The following is a 26,435-nucleotide window of genomic DNA, read 5'->3' as shown; positions in this document are numbered from 1 at the left end:
GGAGCTAGTATTATTGGATTTCTTAATGTCAGTGTAGTTACTTTCTTACTGGATCTTTGATTCATAGCCTAAGAAACTTAAAATAATATGGTCCTGACTTGAATTCAAGGCAAAAGGATTTTGTTACCCAGAGACACCATATTATTGTGAATCCCCAATCTATTATTTCTAATTATATTTGGTTTTAAACTCTTTGTTTTTGTAGCAAGATCACTATTCCAAAGAATAGCATAAGTGCATATAACCTTCATTCTCATTCTGAAATTACCTAATCAGTAAAACTCATCCTGCTTAAATGGACACTTTACTAAATAACTTGAGTGGGATGGGCTAACTAATGAGTACTAGTATATAGTCTTAAATTTTAATTTTATTTTTAAATTCTATATGGTACTTGTTGACCTTACTACTCATTCGCTCAAATTTGGTCTTTAGTTTTCTCCTGATCTCCTCTTCATGATCTCCCTAATCTGCCATCCTCACCATCATGGTGTCCATAAGCAACTACACATCACCAATTTGCAAATCACAAATCCAGCTCTGTTTTTACTATGTTCCTCAGCATTTCACACAGAAATATCAAATTCCACATAGCTACTGTGACTATATACCCCAGTGGGCCTGAATCAGCCCCAATTTACAGTAGTATTGGAATAACTCTGGTTGCTGCCCCCTTTCACCACAGAAGTGCCAGGTTTATACACTACAGTGTCAAATTTGGTCCCCCTATGCCTGCCTAGCCCACATTCATCACCTCTGTCATCTGCTCCCTGGAGTGATGAATGAGACATTACTCACACAGAAGTGCTAACAAGCAGCCTAGGCATCGAGGAGAAATGTTACCTTCTGTCTAGCATCTTAATTGCAAAATAGCAGTCATCATGTCCAGTCAGCTCTACTGTCTCAGTACCACCTTCTCCCTCTCTGTTCCCTTGCCATCAGGCATTGTGGAAGGGTGTTCACACTGGCTTCCAGTTCTAGTTCATCCAATTATGTGATCATGGGCAAGTTATTCAATTTCAATCCTTCACCTCTAAGTGAAGGAAGGGGAAAATACACATGCAGAGAAGTTGCCATGAGCATATATAAGAAAATACATAGTATACTATAAATAAATAGTATATGAGTATTAGCTATACTTCAAACTCTTTCACTTAGCTACTTCAGTTGCTTCATACTGGCCATAAGTCATCTTTTGCAAATTCACAACCTTTAAAACATGATTCCATTGCTATGATTCTACAGTATCTGATTCCAACAATCTTTTTTTTTTTTAGAGGCATGTTTTTATTTATTTATTTGTTTGTTTGTTTTTGTTTTATACATGCACTGGGTACAGTCAGAAGCGCGGGAGGGTGAGAGAATTCACCAGAGCCAGAGCGGGGAGCAGAGCAGGCAGAGGGACCGAAGTACACTGCTGAGGGGAGCAGCGGGCCGCAGGAGAGGTCTGCGCGCCATGTCGGACCCTCCTCCAGTGGCCGGGGAGCAGCCGGGGATCGAACCGGCGCCGCAGAGGCCGCGGGCAGCTTCGCAACCCAGTGCTCAACCGCTGCACCACCGGGGAGGCCCCGACAATCTTTTGTTTAGAATGAATGAGTGATTGTTCATAGTTATAGAGATAAAAATCTAAACTTCTTAAGAGAACCTACAGTGTCTTTGATAGTCTGTCTCTGCCTTTAAAAACCTACCTCTCCCAGTCCCCATCAAACCCCCTGCCTGAGCTGTACACAGCAGCCTCCCAGCCTTTAATGGAGGCCTCTCTCAGGCCCCGGTGACTGACCTTGGGTTATTCCTGTGGCCAGGAAGGCCCAACCATCTTCACCTGACTAGCTTAAGTTCATCTTTCAAATCGCAACTAAACCTTTTTTCACCCCCACCCCTTCACCAGGCGACTTCTTATACCAGCCTTGTGTCTTTTATACATGTCCAAACCTCTCTCCAAATAACCTCTGTCTGAGTAGTCATCACATTCTAATGTAATTATCTGACCACTTGCTCTCAACTCCAGGAGACTGTAAGCTCTTTAACAACCAGCGCTTGTTCTTTTCATTTTGTTTTACACCCAGCATGCATTCTGTAATTGTTTTATTAAATGAATAAGGGATGTTAGGAATGGACATCAGAACTCTCGTTTAACCATTAGGTCTTTGCCTTTTAATCAATCAGATAAACCAATTCACATTGCTATTCATAAATGTTTGTTTTTCTAAGTCACAAACACAGTGTAAATCAGTTAAATTTAATCTTTTGTGGTCTTCATGTTAGGATATCCTACAATGCCACTTTCTAAAGGATCTGTAAGAAGGTAAATTGTATTGAATGTAACATTTTTTTAAAAGCTTAGTCCTGACATTGGAACAGCACCGGAGTCAGCACTCATCACTGTCCAGTTGCCTAATTCAGACCCATTCAGACCCTGAGAGCAGTCTCTGAGAAAAATTGAACTAAATGCTCCTTTATCCATGGCTGGTGCTAAATGGGCAGCAGCTAACATGTCCCTATGTCTTTGCCTGCAGAGGACATATTCCCTTGCAAGTCCTGTGGCATCTGGTATCGAAGTGAGCGAAATCTGCAAGCGCATTTGATGTACTACTGCAGTGGCAGGCAAAGGGAGGCTGCGCCAGTGTCAGAAGAAAATGAAGACAGTGCTCCTCAGATTTCTAGTCTGTGCCCTTTCCCACAGTGTACCAAGAGCTTTTCAAATGCCCGAGCTCTAGAAATGCACTTGAATTCACACAGTGGTAAGTGCTTCCCTTATCTCTTCTTTGCTCTAGAAGATACTGTTTTTCCTCTATGCATATGCAGGTATATATACATGCATACAGGTGTACATACATACATACATACATATGTTGCATATGCATGTGTGTGTGTGTGTGTGTGTGTGTAAAATTGTAAAATCAAAGTCAAACTTGCTGGACCAGTTGGTTAGTGTCTTATGTCACTTAAATCAGTCAGTTCTACTCAAAGGACCTAGGGCTGAGTTCTTTTCTAACAACTGTAGTACCAAATCATTCTATTTTGTCAACTGAAGTAAAACAGCATTATTTTAGAAAGTCTCACTACCCTGGTATTGTCATTAATATTCACTGATTTAAGTGTTAAGTGATCTTGGGACACTGACCATACTGTTTCCCACATGGCAGGGAATAAACAGTAGGTACATAAAAACAAGTATTTACTGAATCGAAATAAAGCTGTTATTTTGATAGATCCAATTACAATCACACTTGAGAGGAATTAACTTTTAAATATGGATCTATAAAATGCTCTTGACTTCCCAAATGTGCATCATAAGAGCTTAATTAATTCTTATGACAAAAAATGATTTTAATGTTAGGTTTTAAAATTCCTTCAGAAAACTTAGGCTGAAAACAAGGTTTTTTTTTAAAAGTCCACTCTTAACAGTAAGGTGACAACTATTTCATTTTATTCTGGGATTGTATGACCAGTTGTTTGTGCCATCATATCGTACTCTAATTTCCATATATATTTTTAAAATTGATAATTAAATATGCAGAATTACATTAACTTTGAATATTTCTAGGGACACTCTTGAATGGGACAAACCAGAGTTTGGGAAGCACAGCTCTTCAGCCCCTGTAACACAAAGCTTATAGGACACTTCTGGGTGACTTCCTCCTCTGCTTTCACTTGGGTTGAATTATTAAAATCTGAAATAGGTGCTGAGTTTTTAAAAACTGGCTCCCATCTCCAACACATTAGCAGAGTACAAGTTTTTGTCTTTGAACCTGTAAAAATAGGCAATTTCCTTTCTACTCATTCTCTTTGCCTTCCCTTCAAATGAGCTGCTTTTATGTAGGTGATAAGGCTGGAGAAACACAGACAGACTGGTTGTCTTGAATGGTGAGCAAAGTTATGTATAAAACAAAAACAGAAACAAATGACAAAGGGATATTTTCAACTAAATGGGAAAATGAATATTGGATTGGTTAAGGAGACAGGGATAAAAAGTCTCCTTATATGATGACAGAACTAGGTTTTCTCTGCCATTTTTTAGTTCACAAATACAAATGGCAATTCTCATTTTAGTCTGAAGTGCAGAGAGAATGAGCCAAGCCTGATTTAACCATATGCCAAAAAATGGGAACTAAATTTGACTTAAGGATATTTACTAATCACAGTTAATGATGATATTCAAAATATTTAATGACTGACTATAATAGGCAGAGCTCCATCAGCAGGGATGTAGGTGCTAACGGACTATAGCACTATATTGGCACCTGCCAGCTGAATATCAGCACAGGGTAGAGATAAGGCAGGTAAGGCAAAACCAATGAATAAAATCCTAGATATATACCAAAGATAAATTATGAGTTTATTAATTACTTTACAAAATGGCTCCTATTGTATTATTTGTAAAAAACAAAACCTAATCTAGTGCACTGAGCATTATATGATTTACATACAGATTATCAATAGGAACTCAAATGAATGCCCCTTCTTCCTAATGCAGAGCCTAGGGTTATAGTGAGTAGATGGATGGATTAGAAATTATAAAATCTGAGGTTTGGGCATGGCTCCATCACTGAAGAGTTTTATTACCATAATCCATTCCCATAGTCCCTTTGAATTTCTTTCCTGATCTGTGAAATGGAGACAGTGATGCCTCACCCACTGCGATGTGATAATACCCATGAAAGTGCTTTGAGAACTATAAAGTGCTATTACTATTATCACACATGGCAAATCATGTCACAAGAAAAACAATGTTAATATCACAAATGAGAGTCTGAATGATTTCAATTTATTCCTGCTGTGTTGAAGATACTAGGTCATTTGTAAAGGTCCTTAGCATTAGAAAGCCAGTATGTGCAGTTCTCAGTATTCTTATTTTGTATGTCCCTCCAGGAGTGAAAATGGAAGAATTCCTCCCCCCTGGTGCTAGTCTAAAATGCACCGTCTGTAGCTACACTGCTGATTCTGTGATCAACTTTCACCAACACCTGTTCTCCCATCTCACTCAAGCTGCCTTCCGATGCAATCACTGCCACTTTGGCTTCCAGACTCAGAGGGAGTTATTGCAGCACCAGGAGCTCCATGTCTCTGGCAGTAAACTTCCCAGAGAAGGTGACATGGAACACTCTCCAAGTGCAACGGAAGACAGCTTACAGCCAGCCTCAGACTTGATGCCCAGAAGTGAACTCCCCCAGGGCCAAAAGGCCATGCAGACTAAAGACGCGAGCTCCGACACGGAGCTGGACAAGTGTGAGAAAAAGACTCAGCTCTTTCTCACTAACCAGAGACCCGAGATACAGCCCACGACCAATAAACAAAGCTTTTCTTACACGAAAATAAAGTCTGAGCCCTCTAGTCCAAGACTCGCCTCCTCTCCAGTGCAGCCTAATATCGGGCCTTCTTTTCCTGTGGGACCTTTCCTGTCTCAGTTTGCTTTTCCTCAAGATATCACAATGGTTCCTCAAGCTTCAGAGATCTTAGCCAAGATGTCTGAACTGGTACATCGGCGACTGAGGCACGGAAGCAGCAGCTACCCTCCCGTCATTTATAGCCCCTTGATGCCCAAGGGGGCCACTTGTTTTGAGTGTAATATAACATTCAATAACTTGGATAATTATCTAGTGCACAAAAAACACTACTGCAGCAGCCGATGGCAGCAGATGGCCAAGTCCCCAGAGTTCCCTGGCGTTTCAGAAAAGATGCCTGAGGCCGTGAGTCCCAACACGGGCCAGACCTCCTTAAACCTTCTCAACCCAGCCACTCATTCAGCCGATCCTGAGAATCCACTGCTTCAAACATCATGCATCAATTCTTCCACTGTTTTAGATTTAATTGGGCCAAATGGGAAGGGCCATGACAAGGACTTTTCCACTCAAGCTAAGAAGCTCTCCACCTCCAATAGCAACGATGATAAAATTAACGGAAAACCTGTCGATGTGAAAAATCCCAGTGTCCCCTTAGTGGATGGGGAGAGTGACCCAAATAAGACCACCTGTGAAGCTTGCAATATTACCTTCAGCCGGCACGAAACCTACATGGTCCACAAACAGTATTATTGCGCCACGCGCCACGACCCTCCGCTAAAAAGATCTGCTTCCAACAAAGTGCCTGCCATGCAGAGAAACATGCGCACACGCAAGCGGAGGAAGATGTATGAGATGTGCCTGCCGGAGCAGGAGCAGAGGCCTCCCCTGGTCCAGCAGCGATTTCTTGACGTAGCCAACCTCAGCAATCCTTGCACCTCCACTCAAGAACCCACAGAAGGCCTAGGAGAGTGCTACCACCCCAGATGTGATATCTTTCCAGGAATTGTCTCAAAGCACTTGGAAACTCCTCTGACTATCAACAAATGTGTTCCGGTTTCCAAATGCGATACCAGCCATTCCAGCGTGTCTTGCCTGGAGATGGATGTGCCCATAGATCTCAGCAAAAAGTGTTTACCCCAGTCCGAGCGGACGACTACGTCCCCCAAGAGGCTGCTGGACTACCACGAGTGCACAGTGTGCAAGATCAGCTTCAACAAGGTGGAAAACTACCTGGCCCACAAGCAGAATTTCTGCCCGGTCACTGCACATCAGCGTAACGACCTGGGCCAACTCGAAAGCAAAGTGTTTCCAAATCCAGAAAGCGAACGCAACAGCCCCGATGTTAGCTATGAAAGAAGCATAATTAAATGTGAGAAAAATGGGAATCTGAAGCAGCCTTCCCCCAATGGAAACTTATTTTCATCCCACTTAGCCACCCTGCAAGGCCTGAAAGTCTTCAGTGAAGCCGCTCAGCTCATCGCTACAAAAGAAGAAAACAAACATTTGTTTCTTCCACAATGCCTTTACCCTGGAGCAATAAAGAAAGCAAAGGGGGCCGACCAGCTTTCTCCATATTATGGAATAAAGCCAAGTGATTATATTTCTGGTTCTCTTGTCATCCATAACGCTGACATCGAGCAAAGCACAAACACAGAAAATGAGTCTCCCAAAGGCCAGGCTTCCTCAAATGGGTGTGCAGTGCTGAAGAAAGATGCTCTGCCGTTGTTACCCAAAAATAGAGGCATGGTAATAGTTAATGGTGGACTGAAACCAGAAGAGAGACCGGCTGCCAACCCGCAGCAAGAGAACATTTCCCAGAATCCCCAGCATGAAGATGGCCACAAATCCCCCTCTTGGATCTCTGAGAACCCCTTAGCTGCAAATGAGAACGTGTCGCCCGGAATTCCCTCTGCAGAGGAACAGTTGTCTAGCATAGCAAAGGGGGTGAACGGCTCCTCCCAGGCCCCCACCAGTGGGAAATACTGCCGGCTGTGTGATATTCAGTTCAACAACCTTTCAAACTTTATAACTCACAAGAAGTTTTACTGTTCGTCACATGCTGCGGAACACGTCAAGTGAAATAACTATATTAACATGAGTCACCTTTGGTACCAGTGTTTAGTATGTTGTTCCAACCAGTTCAGAAAAAAACAACAACAAAAGCTATTTGAATTATATCTGGGCAATCAGGAGATAATTCATTATGGCTGAGTTGAAGACTTATGGTGTAATTTCATTACAGTCCATTAGTAAAGTGTTATTATTGGTGCCATTTTCAAAAAAAAATTAATTTATTTTACCAGCAGTATTCATAGCTGTGGTTATGTTATTTTTTATTTAAAAACTTTATATTAAAGTCATTTGTAATGTTATTGTATAGTTATTGTGTAGCACATATGGTTTGCACTGTATAGTAGCTTTTAAAGAAAATAGTCACAACAATACAGAAGAGCATTTTAGAAATAGCTTCAAAAGCACTTGTGTATCTTGATTTCTTCTTATATGCTGTTGCAGATATATGTATATGCTAAAATATAACTTGCAAAGATATTCTAAATACACGTGCTGTAAGTTCGCCTTAAGGTTTCAATTCTTGGATAATCAGGCTCCATTTGCACTTTATATTTTAGCAGATACAGTCTCTTAGTCACTAGGCTTTGCATTTGTATGTAGCTGTATGTTTCTGTCCATTTTCTTAAATCTTAAACATGTATGTTAAATGAAGATGGCAATTTTTTTCTTGTATAGTACTTGTATTTTCTTTCGCTGATGCAGCTTTGTCTCAATTTTTAAACCTTTGCTGTTAAATGCAATACTTTATAAAGAATGAACAAAATTACTGGAAGCAGTATTGTAAGTAATGAGGTAGTATTAATCAGTTTTATCTTTTGAAAGGCACAGTCTAAATCGAAACCCTAAACTCAATGCTGCAAGTATGAATTTAATTCATATATAAGATCTATTTAAATATAAGAGTAGCAATACTGCACCTGGTGATCACAAAGATAATGTTCTACTTCTGATAGAAATAATTTCTCAACAAATGTTGTTACTATGCATGTATATGGATGGAATAAAATTCCAGATTGTTGGAGAACTTTGGCATTTTTTTTCCTTTAAAATATACGGCAAGCCTTATATACCTATTCTTTGTAATGAAAATAGGTTCAGAACAGCACTGAATAGCTGTAGTAATATGATGACAAAGCCTTATGAATATAACTTATTGTATTAAAAGGAACTGGAGACTCAGGCTATGGAACTACATATCTTCCACAATGGCACTGCAGCGGTGTAAACCCATCGTAAGTCAAAACAGCTGACTGGGAACTGCAGTTTGCCTGAGAGAAGCAGTGCCATGCTTTCTAATGCATATCGCTTTCACAGCATCTTAGAGTCGAAAAATCAAAAGTTGAACTATGATAAGTCAGAGACTGTCTATAGAAAAGTTTTTTAATGTAACTACAAAAAATAAGCACTCTGTTCTCCACCCCACTTTTCCCCATAGCACTGAAAAATAACAATTTCCTGAGTGTCTAACAGACTTAAAAACCTTGTGCACGAAAACTGGCACAAATGTGGATCCAATACACTCAACTTTTAAGTAGAGCTTACGAGAGAGAGAGGTTTGTGTTTTGAGGGACAGTGAAGAAGACTGGTGAGTAGACTCTGGTGAGGAAAGATGCATAAATCCCATACTCGTAATATATAAAAAACAAGAGATTTCACACATCCCATTTGTACACTCCAGAGGCTGGCCTATTGGTGTGGAGGAGGCTGGAGAGCAGATAATGGGCCCAGCCATGGCCATCTCCTGGCCTAGCCGGAGATGATGAGGTGTGATTTGGTAGGTAAGATGGCACTAGTGCCTATCATGGCAGACCAAGTCTACTGCAGCTTCAGAGACAGCCTGATCTGCAAAGGGCAGTTGCCCTCCCTGTGACGAAGGCACACTGTTTACAGATAGGTTGGGGTACACTGATACTCATTGGATTTGGCAGTATAATTAACAAAGTGCTAGGCTGTGATACAACATATGAATAATAGGGCAAAATACAAAAAATAGGGTGTTGTCAAGAACATTTCTCTAGCAGCTTATTGGGAGGAACTATTTTTAAATGTAAAATCTTGACCTTAACTGATGTTTTCCATTTCAGTCAATGACTACACAGTGAGATGAACAGAACTGACATGATTAATAGAGTTTTGCAGGATTGTCTTGAAGTTCCAGATACGTGGGGATCCTCTGGCAAGTTTGTGAAGAGCTGCATAAATCTCACATAGGAACTGGCAGGACATTCGTAAGAGGACTTCCTTCCCCAATCTCTTCTTTCTCTTCTTTCTTTGAAACAAACAAAATCAGTGATCAAAATGTTTATTGATCATCTAGGTTTGTATTGACTGTTTTGGGGACAACTGCAAAGAGGTATAATATATGATTGAGAACCTAAAGTAGCTATTTATCTGGTTCAGATTATTGCTTCACAATAATGTTCCCTTACTAGCGTCCCTAATGGAACATATTTTAAATGTGTATATATTTTTGGCACATTGGTTCTCACACTAGATCAATTTAAAATTCCTTTCTGTGGGTTCTGGGAATCAATATCTTTCAAAATCTGACCAGTTGATTCTGATATGTGACACTGCTGGGAAATACTAAATGGCAAACTAGGGCGAGGTATGAAGGATGAGTGACAGTCATTAGAGTAGAAAGAACAAAACCAATGTGGGATGAAAGAATTGGGAAAGAAATATGAAGAGGGTAGGGCCTACCAAGGTGGGAACGATGTTCAGGAAGACTACCTGTCCTTTTGGAAGCCATGGAATATTTGTGCCTATATCCAAAGGAATATATCAAGTACTGTTTGTATAGTTGAAAGTAAGTTCTAACCAATATTCCTGGGAGCAGAGTATAGGCTAAAATAGAGACATTCAAACCAGAAGTAGACCCTGTAGAACAGAGGTGTAGAAAGCAGTATTTCTGTGTATGCAGTGGAGAGCATACACAGCATACAATTTAAAGTTTATGCAGGTGGAGGATTGAGTAAAATAAAATTTCTTCAGAAGAACGAGGCTCAGATTGGAAAGCAAAATAAAGGTATATATAAATAGAGATTTGGTATTGCAAAAACTACCAGGCCAAGGTTTAGGGGCTTGTGTTGTACATTGCCTCTGAAAAAGAGTCATGAAGTTATTATGTTGGAATGGCAGCAGAGTGTGAGACCAAGGTGCTAGAGAGGGAGATTACCTAGGTCATATTGATGGTCTAAAATGGGGGGTGGGAAGTGTAGTGAGCTCCTACACCAAGTGAATGGCAGAGGACAAGTCTGGGTACCAGGTCATATAATAACAGGTATTTGAAAATTAAATCAAAAAGAAAATCAAAGAGCTTCAACTTTCACTGATTAAAAAAAGTTCCTTGCTCAGCAAGAAAATATTTAGGACATAATACCAATTGAATAGTGTGGAGAAAGGGTGGTAAAAAAAAAAAAAAGTGGTTTGTATCAATTCTTCAGGTTGTTCTACGGCATTTAAATCCTCTACAGAATATTAAAATGAACTAAATCAGAATATCATTGAGTGGGACCTGAATTTCTGGGTTTTGGTTTGGTTTATGCTATCTTCCTCTCTTGAATACGGTAAGAATCACTGTATTAAAGGGGTGGGAAGCTGTATGTTGTGGTCTATACTAAAATAAGTTAGGCTGGCAGCAGAATCAAATCACAGTTGATCTGCAAAGATTACTTTTGAATATGCAACAGCTGAGTGTTTAAACCTATTATGATTTTAAAGTAACTCAATGTATATGCTTTAATATTGAAATTAAAACTGAAAATTAAGTTATTTTGGAAACTGTAAACATCATTTTTGATTTGGTATACCCTTCTCATTTCAGACAAAAACAGGGTCAGAAATTCTAAATGCCCAAAGTCACAAAGCTGACTGGTGAAAGCCAGAGATCTGAGCTTTGTTCTCATAATGTGCCCCCCTCCCCCTCCCAGACCCCATGTCTCTCTCCACGAAACTAGAAAGAAAACTTTAGCAAGCAGCTAAAATTCCAGCTACCTTTACTCCCTCTGATATTAGTCTGACTCAAATATTCTCTGAAAATAGGGAAAAGGGACATATTAGTTTCTTATAACTGATGTGACAAATTACCACAAACTTGGTGACTTAAAACAACAGAAAATTATTCCTTGGTAGATCTGTAGCCCAGAAATTTGATATTAAAATGTTTCCAGGGCTGTCCTCCTTCCAGAAACTCTAGAGAACATGTTCCTTGCCTCTTCCACACTCTGGCTGTCAGCATGCCCTGTCTCAGCTCTGTCTCATCTCTGCCTTCCTGTCTCATCTCTGCCTCTGCAGTCACATGATCCTCTTCCCTGCATGTGCTCTCCCTCTGCTCCTCTCTCATAAGGTCACTGTTGGTGGCATTTAAGTTCCATTAGGATGATCTCCTCATTGTCAAGGTACTTCATCTCATCTGCAAAGACCCTCTTTTTTTTTTTTTTAATAAGGTAACACTTTCAGGTTCTAGGTCTTTTCACCTGATACCTTTGGGGGTCTCCTACAGGAAAGTAAGGAAATAGTTTGGTCAATAACAGAGGAGGTAAGGGATAGAGGAAAGAGAGTAGTGGTTCAGGGAGCTTCTACAAACATGTAGCAAGACAGCAGAAATTATTATCTCCAAATTAGTGAACCTCTTGGAACTTGCATGACATGTGAATGTAATTAACAAACATCAATGACAGCTGTAAAGAATAAAGAATCTAAGCTAACAGGTCTCAACTAATCACTCAGGACCCAATCAAACTGCAGAGTTTAATGACAACTCTGCACCAGAAGGTATATCTATTTGGAACTTAGTAAACCTTATTAATTCAGAGACTCACGAAAAAGCAGACACAGGCTGGGAAAAAGTTTACTTAGGCACTATCTAGAAAAAGAGTTTGCTCAGTATATTAATAGAATAAACAAGATTGAAAGAAAATAAACTGTTTTCAAGAACCTGAGAAGTCCTATTCTGCATACAAATAATATATTCATTTCAAACAATTTTTGTTTTCATACTAAAGAAGAATGTCAGAGCTTTTTGCATGGCAACCCTCCTTTGATCATTAATTCCATTTCATACCTATGACATAACCTAGTTTCAGATAGAATAAATGTATCAAATTCCCTAAGTTCTCAATCTTTTTTTCAGATCAGGTTCAATGACTCTCAAGAAAAAACAAGTAAAATACAATATTATATTTATGAAAACCTTACAATGACCAAGCAGTCTTTTGCAATTAGGAATAGGACATAACATTTTATTTAAAAAGTATGTAAAATGAAAATTATACTTAATTTCATGGCTGCTTTAAAGTCAAAGACTGGTAACAGAAAGTGATTTCAATGAATAAAAAATCGAGGAGGTCAACATAGAAATCATAAGAAAAATCTTAAGAGGAAAAGAAAAAATTCAAGACAAAGGAATTAACAGGACCCAGGTATTCACACTGAGACACTCACAGACACCTGGAGTGGACAGACAGAGCCCCCTCCTGGGCTACCATGGATGCCTCGGGCCTGATCTTAGTCACAGTTAATCCTTTACTTGCCCCCCTTCCTTGTGGTTAACTCCATGACTTAGACCCATCAATTCTTTCTTCTCTTTTGTGGTACAAAAGCAACAGCATATTTTCATCATATTCCATCTTCTAATCAGTAATTTCTTGTATGTTGTATAGATAAGGACTTGGACAAATTTAACTTTAGCAGTAACGAATTTAATTTAATTTTATATATATACAAATGTACAGGTAGAGTAACTGAACAAGTTTTGTGATAACGTTAATGTTGAATGCAAAACACAATAATTACATTGCCACGTTCTGTTTCCCACCAACAATTAGGTTTTAATATATATTTGAATTATTAATTTGAAGAAATGGTATCTCATATATATCTTATGGATCCTGATCGTTCATTAAGTCCTTTGAATTTCGTTTGCATTTAATTAAAAATCATTTGGAAATCTTTAATCAATATATTCATCAAATGGAATATCAAATGTTTTTAAAGAAGTAAACATAAAACATGACGTTTATCACTACAAGATATGGAGTCTAAATTTATTAAACAATGAGAATTAAGACACGTTCTAAGATTTAGGATGAAACTCCCATACTTCTATTTTGTATTCGCTCTACTTGAGGGAAGAATTTCATTGGAGCTTTGTTGGGTCACACCCCAGGTTTAATCTGAAACTTGTCCCACACACACACTGAGGGCAAGGAGAGACCTGAGAAAAAGCACACTTAATCTGTTTTTTCTTTTTTTCTTTATATATATTTTTACATCATTTTTCATTTTTGCACAATGTATGCATTTTCATCTTGGTAATAGTCCCCACACAATTCCCATCCCCCTTATTTTCACCATAATCCCTCCTATCCTTGCCCTCCCATAGTATGTCTCTGGTTTATAGTTGCTTGTTGATTTTGATTTTTACTTTATTATAATTAGTCTTTTTCCTGGTCCCTTATTTAGGTTTTCTAAATTCCTGCTATGAGTGAAACCATCTGGTATTTTTCTTTTTCTTTCTGGCTTATTTCGCTGAGCATGATCCCTTCCAGCTCCATCCATGTTGCTGCAAATTGCATGAGTTTATCTTTTTTGATTGCTGAGTAATATTCCATTGTGTGTATGTACCACATCTTCTTGATCCAGTCATCTATTTGGGGACATTTGGGTTGTTTCCATAGCTTAGCTATTGTAAATAGTGCTGCTATGAACATAGGAGTACAGGTGCCTTTTTGAATTAATGTTTCTGTGTCATTTGGGTAAATACCCAGGAGTGGAATTGCTGGATCATATGGAAGCTCCATCTTTAGCAGGTTGAGGAATCTCCACACAGCTTTCCATAGTGGTTGGATCAGTTTGCACTCCCACCAGCAGTGCAGGAGAGTTCCTTTTTCTCCACATCCTCACCAACATTTGTTGTTGCTAGTTTTTTTTTTTTTTAAATATATTCCATTCTCACTGGTGTAAGATGGTATCTCCTTGTAGTTTTGGTTTGCATTTCCCTGATTACAAGTGATGTTGAACATTTTTTCATAGGCTTGTTGGCCATTTGCATTTCCTCTTTGGAGAAGTTTCTTTTTAGCTCTTCTGCCCATTTTTTGACTGGATTATTTTCTTTGTTTTTGGTGAGTCTCATCAGCTCTTTGTAGATTTTGTGATTATACTATACTACAAAGCCATAATAATCACAACTGCATGGTATTGGAACAAGAACAGACACCTGGCCAATGGAACTGAATAGAAAATCCAGAAATAAACCCACTAATTTACGGTCAACTAATCTTTGACAAAGGAGCAAAGAATATGCAATGGAGCAAAGAAAATTCATTCAATAAATGGTGCTGGGAAAACTGTGTCGCTACATGCAAAAGAATGAGGCTTGACTACTACCTCACACCATGAACAAAAACCAACTCAAAACAGATTAAAGAACTAGACATAAGACCTGAAACCATAACATATATAGAAGGAAATATCAGTGAAACACTACATGACATACACCTCAGTAACATCTTTAAAGACATATCACCCAAAGCAGTGATAGTGAAGGCAAAGATAAACAGCTTGGGACTACATCAAATTAAAGAGCTTCTATACAGCAAAAGAGGCAGTAACCAAAATAAAGAGACACCCCACCAACTGGGAGAAAATTTTTGCACACAACACTAAGGATAAAGGACTGATCACAAAGATTGGTTTTGTAGATGGCAGTTTTAATAACCCAGGGGATTTATATAGAGGTTGTCTTGTGCAATAACAAGACAGCTAGATTTCTCCCTCCCCTCCCCACCCAAATCTTAAAAGTTTTTATAGAGGTTTTTGGGTAAATCACAAGCTTAGTGCAGATAGTATTTTTATCTCAGGGATATATCCTCAAGCAGTTTCTAGGAGAGGGGAAGGCTAGTGAAATACACTCTCCAGGGAGGGTGGGGTGTGAGGTATTGAGCTTCTAATTTGCCCTGGGCCAGTCCAAAGGTCAACAGATCCTCCTGTGACTCCCTTCCCCAAAAGTACCTACTTGTAATTGGATACATTGATATTTCCAATTGCAGTGGAATAAAATAAGAAAGACTATGATGCTTTATTGTCTGTATTCAAAAAATAATAGGCAGATTATTTGATAATTCTTCCATAAAATATATTTATCAAAAGAAGAAAGTACTTAAATGGAAACAAAATGTAGTACCGCTGAGAATATGTGGTCTGAATTATTTGCATATTTCAATTAAAAATAGAAAGCTGAAAACACAGGTGTCCAACACTTTTTGAAAGTTCTTGCTAGGCCACTTTGCTTTTGGGAGAGACCTACCTGCGTACTTACCAGCTTTCGCTAGAGCAAGAAATCCCAGCAGGTTTTCACTTTTACGACAAAAACGGAAAGCAAAACCAGCGTGCAGGGTTTGGTTGCCGACAAGCCGAAATACAGGCGGCGAGCCCGCATCAGCGAGCGTGGCACCACCAAGGTCCTTCCTTGGAAACTGCCCTCAGCATCTCAGCATTAAGTGGAGGTGACAAAAAGGACACTGAAGTGATTTCGCCACTCCATGACCAAGAACTGCTGGATAACGAGCGAATGCAATTGCACCAGCAAAGGCTAGGAATCGAAACCAAGCACAATAGCCAACAGCTGGAACAGAGCGGGAAGCACTTCTACTGGGAGTGCTGCGATGATTGCAGCAAAACTATTACTTTAATTTGGCAAAGGTATACTTAAGGTTGAGGGCAAGTCTGCAGGTTTGGAGTGCCTACAACGAGTTGTGTGATAGAAAAATGGGGGAGGCTAAGCAGTCTGGCCTCCTGTCCTATTTCCAGTCGTTGGCATCAGCCACAACAGGAGTCAAACATCCAACTTTATCATTCAGGCAGACACAGAAGGTGTAGACAGGCTAGTGACCTGCCTGCCTTGATGGACTCAGACAACTAATAGATGACCCTCTTTCTCCTTGCCATGCAATGACTCAGCCTAACAAGCTCATTGCTGCTTCGCATCTCTCCAGCCAGTTTGCTGTCTTCTGGTAGGTAAAACTGTATGCAGATGCATTATTTCTACTTTATGCAAGCTGTGAATTATCCTATCAGTCTTTTTTATATGCTAGCATTATTTTAGTTTTTGTTATTTGATATAGGTTATTTTTGGGGTCTGGGAATGTTCAAAAATTTTCCGTGTAAATGTATGGTAATTGCTTCTCTATGTCATTTAACTTACAAAAGATTTCATAAGCGTGCTCTATTTTCAGATAATAGGGGAAACCTATTTCTTTCTGAGATTATACTATTTGTATTAATGAATGTACTTCTTATGCAGAGTACTTGTATATATGTATTTTATATGTGATCTTACAGTCACTAGGTTTATTTTGGTTTCTCAACTTTTTATTTTTGAAACGTTAGATTTACAAAAGAATTGGAAATATTGTACAAAAAACTCCCATGGTATTTCACCAACATCTTTTATTATTAACACTTTGTAAAGGCAGGAATGGACACAGTGCAGATTTTCAGATCCGGCAGATCGGGTAAAGGAGGAGTCAGAGGCCTCCGTGGTTTTTGCAGTTCTTTTATTGGGATTACCAGGTACACAGCAGGCAAGGGTGCTGGGGGGCCGGTTGGCTGGCAGGCCTCCCAGCCCCCAGCAAATCTGCACTCTCTCTGGGCTCTCTGGCATTCTCTGCTTCTGCTTCTTTGCTTCTTTCTCGGCTTCTCTTTGTCTTCTTGGCTTCTGTTGCTGCTGGCGTCCTCGTCCTCATGACGCCGCCCTTAGAAGCATGGTCTCAGCCCAGGTGAATCCCATCTACCTCTGCCCACACCCTACTCCAGGTGCCCGCCATCAGGCATGCACTCAGGACCGCAAGGATCCATCATCTATCCTGATGGTGGGAGGGCAGAAAAGCCTGACATTTTTCCTTACCCTACACACTTTATATAACTATAGCACATTTATCAAAACTAATATTGGAATGATATTACCAAAACTATATTTTACTCTCACCAATATTTATACTAATATACTTTTCCTATTTTAGGAATATTTATATTCATACATATATATTCATATATAAATATATATTCATATATAAATATATATTCATATAATATTCATATATAAATATATATTCATATATAAATATATATTCATATATAAATATTTAACTATAATGTCTCCTTAATCTTGTCCAATGCATGAGAGCCCCTCTGTCCTTTAATTTTCAGTGACTTTGGCAGTTTTGAGGTGTACTGGTCAGATACTTTGTAGGAGTTCCTCATTTTTCAACTTGCCTTTATCTGGCCCTTACTTAATTTGGTTTCCCTGTATTCCACCGATTAGTGACACCATCCGGTATTTATCTTTCTCCTTCTGACTTACTTCACTTAGTATTGTGGCAGATGTTTTCTTACGGTTGACCAAGAGTAAGGGGCTTTGGGGGAAGAATAACATAGAGGTCAAGCGTTTCTCTATGCATTTTATGGATACATGATACCAACATAATTTATCACAGGTGATGTTCCATGTTCTTTGTTACAAAATTATTATTTTTCCTTTCCATATTCTTTTCCTTAAAGATGAGTCACTGAATCTGGTAAATAAACATTCTAGGGATGAGAAATTAAGCTCTACCTCCTCAAAGGAGGAATTAAAACCACCACATAATAAGTATTTGTGAGGCAATACTTTGAGGCTATGCTACTGTAGGGGCAGGATGGGAGAAAGCAGGTTTTCTATGATCGGAGCAGGTGGGGTCAAGGAGGAGTCCTGGAGCCCTCAGTGGCTTTTTCAGGCTTTTATTGGGATTTTACCAGGTACATGGCAGGCAGGGGTGCGGGAGGGAGGGGGCCTCCCAGCCCCCAGCAAATCACTCTTTAGGGCGTTCTCTCGTGACCTATGCTTCTCTCCTTGTTGTCCTTTTGGTCTAGTTCTGCTGTTCCTCTGGTGTCTCGTGATGCCACCCTTATGAGCCCTGTCTCTCAGCCCAGGTGTACCCACCTACGCATGCCCACATCCTACTCCAGGTGCCCGCCATCAGGCATGCATTCAGGACCGCAGGGATCCATCATCAATCCGAATGGCAGGAGAGCAGAAAATCCTGATACTTTACTTACCCTGCATATGCAAAGATCATGTTTCTCTTAAAAGTTTTAATCATTGACTTTAGCATTCAGTAGTGGCTCTGGCATGTAGTAACTTATTGTGGCATAGACTTTTAATTATTTTGTTTCTCTCATTCTCTCTATATAGTTATTATTGGAATTCTTTTTTTTAATATTATAAAATGTCATGTTTTTGTTAATATTAGTCTATTTCTTTTGTCAGTTATTTTACTTTCTAAAGATTTATTTATTTATACAAGCACTGGGTACAGTCAGAAGCACGGGAGGGTGAGAGAATTCACCAGAGCCAGAGCAGGGAGCAGAGCAGGCAGAAGGACCGAAGTACACTGCTGAGGGGAGCAGCGGGCAGCAGGAGAGGTCTGCGCGCCATGTGGGACCCTCCTCCGGTGGCTGGGGATCAAACCTGTGCTGCGGAGGCTGCAGGCAGCTTCGCAACCCAGCTTTCAACTGCTGCGCCATCAGGGGAGGCCCTATTATTGGAATTCTTTAATAAGAATGTGTCACTACCCCTATTGATACATTCATTTGATCCTTTGTTTATCAGTATTGATTCATAGTATCATTTAATCTGTTTTATAATCTAACACTATCATTATTTGGTTACTCAAATTTTTCTAGCTTTGCCACTGAGAACACTTTCAAGTAGGATCCTATGTGTCTCTGGCATCTCCCATTCTTTCGTTTTACAACTTCCCTGCTATGTAGCATGATGAGATATTTTATGTCCCAGGATGCCCGATTTCATAACCCATTCCTACTGATTCATATTTTCTTGATCCAGTCCTAGAGTTAGCCATTTCTCCAAAGGACCCTAATTTCTCTTATTGGAAAATAGTACTTAGAAGCCAAGATCTTGACACTAGACTTGTTTATTGCTGCTAGATATCAACTTTTAGACCATCTCAGCAGGTAGAAAACTAGAATACATATATACGTAACAACCAATGTGTTCACACATTCTGTGTTTATTTCTCTACTTCATGTATGTTTAAATAAACATGAGTTCATGTAATATATCAGGCTCTAGTTCATCACATATGTTATGTTTTAATTTTTAATGTTCAGATCAATATAAGGACTTTTTTTTAAGTACATTAGTATGTTTTACTTCAATTTTAAAGAAAGGATTTTATTTTTAAAGATGATCTATTACTAAAACTGTTGTATAGACCCACTTATATAAATATTAATTCATTTCCAAACAATTAAATAATCAAAAATTATACAATTGTAAGTATTGGAATACTCCTTTTCATTCTCAAAACTGTCCTAAGCTAGATAAGAAACTGTAAAGTGACCTAAAAGTGAATTAACCTAAGTGCAGTAGGTTCTTGAATGCTGTGTTTAGAGCAAAACCTTACAAGCTATGCTGTTGCCATTGTATGAGCTTCCTATGCGGTTGTCCTGGTGTCCTCAACCCTATACAGTGTTGCCTCCTTTCTTTCCTCTGGACCCCAGAGCCCCTCAGCCATAACCCTTTCCTACTGAACGCAATAACCACCAAGAATACACTCCGGTCCATAGTCCTTTCCTTCACATGTACCCCTATTTTGATTGGACACAGCAAGGCAAGCCTCTATCACTTTGCAAATTAGATTAGCAGTATTTGAAATGAAAGGTTGCCCTTTTGCCCTCTTCATTCTATAGTAGTTTTGAGAGTAAGGAAGGACTTTAGGATTTACTATTTGACAGACAATATTCATGTTTCACTTATTTGCAACAGCTGCCTCACTGTGAACCTGTACTTGTAATTTAGTATTAATTTTGATGAGTTTTTTAACTGAAGGGAAACACTTGTGGAGTATGTTACAAAATAGGTGGACTCACACTGTGATCAGAGACAGATGCTTAAGGGAACAGGGGAATCATTTGTGATTCATGCCCATTCCTGGTGGGGGGTGGGGTGGGAGTGGTGGAGTGAGCTAGGAAGAACAGAGTAAATAAGATGGTGCTGGCTCTGTGCTGGCTGCATGCTGCAACTCTCAAGCAGAAACACACAGTAAGAAAGCAAATGTTATTAGGTGGTTTCAATATTGTGCTCTTCAAAATTATTCATGCTTTACTCATTCACTCATTTATGTTCATATTTTTATTTTGAGGTCTTACTCTGACAGCATTATAATGGACACTGGGGACCAAATGTCAAGGGATAGATAGTCTCTGTCTTTCACTAACTTTGTATAAATAAGTGTAGAAGTGCAGAGTACTGAGGTGAATATTATTTTATATATTATGGTAACGGCTACGCTGGTATAAGGAATCCTGGAAGCCTTAGGAAAGCACCTTGTTTAATGTTAGGAACCCTAGGAATGTTTTCCTGAGGAAATGGTATTTAATATATCAATAAGATGCAATAGGTGAATAGAGAAGAGAAAGCAAGAAGCAAATGAAAGAGACATAGAAGGGGAGAAAGTTAGAGGGAACAGGTTGAATGGGTTTTAGAACGTTCAAAGAAAACAGTTCTCATGAGCCAAACCGACATGTGGAGAAGAGTATAATTCATCACAGTAACTACAACTCCCCTTGATTTTTCCTTTTTCCAGACTCCCCATCTTGGTGACATCAGCACCACCTACCCAGTTACCATGACCACAAAACTAGGAATAATCCTGACATTCTCCCACTCTTTTATTCTGCTCCCATTTAAACAGTCATCCATTTCTGTCAAATCTTTCTTTTAAATAGACCTTAAGTGCAACTTCTGTTTCCATTGGTGGAACCACTAAATTAAAGAAAATCATCTCTTACCCCTAGATTACTGTAAGAACCGCCACATTGATCTTCCTAGTTTTATTTTTATGTTTTTAAAGATTTATTTATGCATACAAGAACTGGGGTGCAGGCCAGAGGTGTGGGGTATGACTGAGTGGGGAACAGGCAGACTGACTGAAATACACCGTTGAGGGGAACAGCAGGTGAATCAAGAGAGGTCTGCTGTGCCTTGTGGGTAGCTCCCTGGCTGGGGATCGAACTTGTGCTGCAGTGGCAGCAGATAGCTTCATCATTGCATCTTAACCCCTTGCACCACAAGGGAGGCCCTAATTTCATTTTTTAACTTTTTCAATAGAAAAAACTTATTTTGCATACAGTTGTCTTTCCAAAGATCAAACCTGATATCATTTCCTGCTTAACCTTTCACTGATTCCCTCTTGCCCTGAGGATCAAGCCCAAACTCCTTATGCTGTTAAGTAAGACCTTTGTTGATTGTGCCCCTGCTTATGTCCCTCAATTTTTGATTCACTTTCTGGATATTTCTTGATTACCTATAATTACTATTCCAGACATGCTAACTAAAATGATGAATAAGATAAACAGCCTTGTACACAGGATTATATCCTACCAAAAGAGACACTTAAGGAAGTAATTTATTAGCAACAGTTAAATGAACTCTTTCTCACCACCACTTTTAAGATGTGAATACCTAGAAATTCTAACTCTGGTATTTGGGATTACCTTGGGCCTGACCAGTTTTGGAATAGAAATTTTTCTAGACCTTAATTTTAAGATGTATCATTATTTAAAACCAAACAAACATAGTCATTATCAGTTGTAGTAATGCTAGGTACAATAATAAAACATGGAATTTCATGAAACTTAAGACAATGAAAATTTATTTTTAGTTCCTAAAAGGTTTGGTGCACAGGAGGGACCAAGAAATCTATTAGGTATTCAGGTTGATGACGGTTCTTTCATTATTCAGCCAAGGTGCCCAAAGGGTAAATTAATTAATGAAGCTTTTGCGTCACTAGCCTCCAGGGCTATCACCTGCAGCCTTGATGGTGTTGCTGCAGAAAGAGGCGCTTGGGAGCATGGGCATGGGGCAAGTGTGCCTGATTGTGGACACCTGGAGTATGGGTTTGTGCACATGTGCAAGTGTGTACACCTGAGCCTAGAGCAGGGCTATAAGGGCTGGGTCACTCAGAGGCAATGGCTACAAGATGACTTGAGCTTCAGGCCCCCCTGCCTTGCCTGCCTACCTTGCCAGCCTGAAGCCTTGCCACTACACTGCCCAAAGCCCTCCAGTTGTTGACATCCTGCTTACAGTCAGAAGAACTTGAAGGTAGGTTTCAATGAGTGTAAAGGGCTGACTGGCCACAGTGCAGGTTTTCTGATCCCATGCAGACCGGGTAAAGGAGGAGTCAGAGTCCTTAGTGGTTTTTGCAGGTTTTTTATTGGGGTTCACCAGGCACATGGCATGCAGGGGGGCTGGGAGGCTGGCAGTCCTCCCAGCCCCCAGCAAATCTTCACTCTATCTGGGCTTTCTGGCGTTCTCTGCTTCTTTGCTTCTCTTCTGCTTCTTTCTGGGCTGCTGCTGCTGGCATCCCCATGATGCCGCCCTTAAAAACACAGTCTTAGCTCAGCTGAATCCCATCTACCTATGCCCATACCCTATTCCAGGTGCCCGCCATCAGGCATGCATTCAGGACAAGGATCCCTCATCTATCCTGATGGCGGAAGGGCAGAAAAGCCTGATATTTTCTTTACCCTACAATGGGCCAAAGAATGGAAAGCAGTATATACACCCTCTGACCATATTCCACTGATTGAAATGTTTCATATAATTAAGAGGAAGGGAGGCTGGGAAATACAGAATAGTTCTGTGCCAAAAACAAAAGGAAATGTGTTTGAAGAACTAGTAGTCAGGCTCTACTATGCTCACCAACATACACACAAATCGCGGGAAACCGGTAGGAGGTAGCCATGACCACAGAAAGTTCACTACCATTATCCTTGTCGTCTGTACCATCTGTACATGCTGGACTGTCAGGATGCTGGTAATTCATGCCCCAGCAGATCACACCATCGCCATGTGCTTCACATTCTGGTGAGACTTTGTTAAATTCTCAAATTTGAAACAGATGATCACTTTAAATATCCTTTTTTAAAATTCTGCTGTTTAGATAATTCTGGTGTTAGGACGCAAAGAGTCATTGAGTACATTTGTTTTCTCTCTGCAATGAGTCCTTCATTATACCTCTTATGTCTGTCTTTCTTTATCCCTGCCAATGTCTCATTTCCTAAATCATAGTTGATTTTTAAATGTTAGTTAAAATTTGCCTTGCATGGTATGTTTTCATAGATCTTCTCAATCTGGTTTAGGAGGAGTTGCTTCTATGAATTCTAGAAGCATTTCATAATCTCTATCTTTACATAATATGGAAACATGTGAATTAATAGCTAATTAACTATTGTATCCCTGGGACCTAGTCCAACATCTGACATATAATAGGTAATATATAAACTATTGGTTGAATTGATGGTTTTCAACATGGCTGGGGTACAGGGCATAAGCAAGAAATAGAGAAATTCTTATTTGGGAAATAATCTAAGGTGTGTTTCTCAAAGTGTGTTTCCTGGGCCAACCACTGCAGTATTACCCAGGAATTTATTAGAAATATATGTTCTCAGGTCCTACCCTAAACACTTTGCATTAAGAACTATGGGGGTACATAGAGCCCAGCAATATAAGATTTAACAAACTCTCCAGGTAATGTTGGTCTGTGATAGTTTGAAAACTATGACCTAAATGCTACCACAAGCAGCCCACATAAACTTGAAACTAATTTCAAAAAAAAGGCATTTTGGATAACTAATGATAACAGCAGTGATTGTAAATTACTTCTTGTGCCAGATGCCAAGGAAAGACATCTTTTGAAGTTGTGGTCCTAAAACAATCTTTCGGTTTACATCTAATTATGTGTGGTTTAAATGTAAACACAAGAATAAAATGTGATAAGAAGTATACAGCAGTAAATAGACTGACATAATGCAAACAAATAGTATAATCACTTGATTAGGAATTGCTGACTCATTAATTCAAAAATTAGGTAAAATGCAACTTTAAACCAACAGACCAAGGTTGTGACACCTTTCATGCATGTTAGCACAGCATCAATCTGAAAAGGTGAGCCTGTCAATCAGGATAGTATCCTAGCCCAGATGTTCCTTATTAAGTGATCTCAAGGAACTGAGGAGTTGCCTCTACTCAGTGGTTGGAAAAAGTGATCCAAAAAATTGTTTGGAATGGCATAAATAGTTCAGAATTAATGTTAAACGTGTGATGATCATGGTTTCAAATATATAAATTATTCATAGGTTTAAGTTTCTGATTTTAGATTGAATTTTACTATGTGTGTAAATACTTTCAAACATTTAATGACTATATATTTAGAGGTTTAGCTTTTTCAGATTTGTCTGACTCGTATAAATACTTAGGAATGTTTATTTATCAATGTAGATTTGAAGGACTTTAAAGAGATATCAAATATTATGTTTGCTGGTAAAATTTAAGTTCCTAATTGACTGAGTTGTAAATTAGGCCAGTATTTAAATTTAAGCTATTGATTAAGTTTGTTGCATTTATCAATAGAATAATAAGATTCATAAATTAAACTTAAAACCTTAAAGAAAACTAAGTTTTAAATTTATAATAAACCCGGTGTAACTTTGTAATGTTTTCTGTGTTCAAAAACTGCCTCTGAAGACATTTAAAAAGTAAGGAACTTAACGTCAAGAGCTTTATCAGAATTGACCCATTTAATTCTTCCTTAACCCTGTGAGTTAAGCAGTATCTGTATTTTTTTTTAAATAATAAATTTTATTGTTATATTCCCCATACAATTGCAGCCCCCCCATTCTGACCCCAATCCCTCCCCTCCCGCCCCCGCCCCCCTAAAAGTGTCTCTGATTCATAGTTTTTTGTTGATTTTGATTTTCACTTTCTTAAAGTTATTCATTTTCCTGGTCCCTTATTTAAGTTTTCTAGATTCCTGTTATGAGTGAGACCATCCGGTATTTTTCTTTTTCTTTTTGGCTTATTTCACTGAGCATGATCCCTTCCAGCGCCATCCATGTTGCTGCAAATTGCATGTGTTTATCTTTTTTGAATGCTGAGTAATATTCCATGGTATATATGTACCACATCTTCTTGATCCAGTCATCCATTTTTGGGCATTTGGGCTGTTTCCAAAGCTTAGCTATTGTAAACAGTGCTGCTGTAAACATAGGGGTGCAGGTGCTCTTTGGAATTGATGTTTCTGTGTCTTTTGGGTAAATACCTAGGAGTGGAATTGCTGGATCATATGGAAGTTCTATGTTTAGTAGGTCCAGAAATCTCCACACAGCATTCCGTAGTGGTCGGACCAGTTTGCACTCCCACCAACAGTGCAGAAGAGTTCCTTTTTCTCCACACCCTCGCCAACATTTGTTGTTGCTAGTTTTTTTAATATGTGCCATTCTCACTGGTGTAAGATGGTATCTCATGGTAGTTTTGATTTGCATTTCCCTGATGACAAGTGATGTTGAACATTTTTTCATATGCCTGTTGGCCATTTGCATTTCCTCTTCAGAGAAGTTTCTTTTTAGCTCTTCTGCCCATTTTTTGACTGGATTATTTTCTTTGTTGTTGTTGAGTCTCGTCAGCTCTTTGCAGATTTTTGTGATCAGTCCTTTATTATTAGTGTTGGGTGCAAAAATGTTCTCCCAGTTGGTGGGGTTGCTCTTTGTTTTTGTTATTGTCTCTTTTGCTGTGCAGAAGCTCTTTAATTTGATGTAGTCCCAGCTGTTGATCTTTGCCTTCACTATCACTGCTTTGGGTGATGTGTCTGTAAAGATGTCTTTGATGTGCAAATCACGTAGTGTTTCGCCTATATTTCCTTCTATATATTTTATGGTTTCAGGTCTTATGTCTAGTTCTTTAATCCATTTTGAGTTGATTTTTGTGTATGGTGTGAGGTAGTGGTCAAGCTTCATTCTTTTGCATGTAGCGACCCAATTTTCCCAGCACCATTTATTGAACAAACTTTCTTTGTTCCAATGCATAGTCTTTGCTCCTTTGTCAAAGATTAGTTGACCATAAATCTGTGGGTTTATTTCTAGATTTTCTACTCGATTCCATTGGTCTGTATGTCTGTTCTTGTTCCAATACCATGCAGTTTTGATGATTATGGCTTTGTAGTATAGTTTGAAGTC

At 39.1% G+C, this 26,435-nt stretch overlaps 1 protein-coding gene across 4 annotated transcripts in view; it reads left to right on the top strand.

Moving 5' to 3' along the window:
- ZFPM2 (zinc finger protein, FOG family member 2) overlaps positions 1 to 8,382 on the top strand; it is a 450,746-nt gene extending 442,364 nt beyond the window's left edge. For all 4 annotated transcript variants that reach the window (XM_054692032.1, XM_054692031.1, XM_054692033.1 and 1 more), the window contains 2 exons: positions 2,517 to 2,741; positions 4,873 to 8,382. In XM_054692032.1, the coding sequence (XP_054548007.1) occupies positions 2,517 to 2,741; positions 4,873 to 7,364 (2,717 nt within the window). In that variant the 3' untranslated portion in view covers positions 7,365 to 8,382. The remainder of the gene's footprint in view (positions 1 to 2,516; positions 2,742 to 4,872) is intronic.
- The last annotated feature ends 18,053 nt before the right edge of the window (positions 8,383 to 26,435 follow it).

The sequence above is a fragment of the Talpa occidentalis genome, unplaced genomic scaffold (assembly GCF_014898055.3).
Source record: "Talpa occidentalis isolate TD23 unplaced genomic scaffold, MPIMG_talOcc4v2.1, whole genome shotgun sequence".
Lineage (NCBI taxonomy): Eukaryota > Metazoa > Chordata > Mammalia > Eulipotyphla > Talpidae > Talpa > Talpa occidentalis.
The sequence above is the reverse complement of the archived record's forward strand: the minus strand, read 5'-3'. Positions and strand labels throughout refer to the sequence as shown.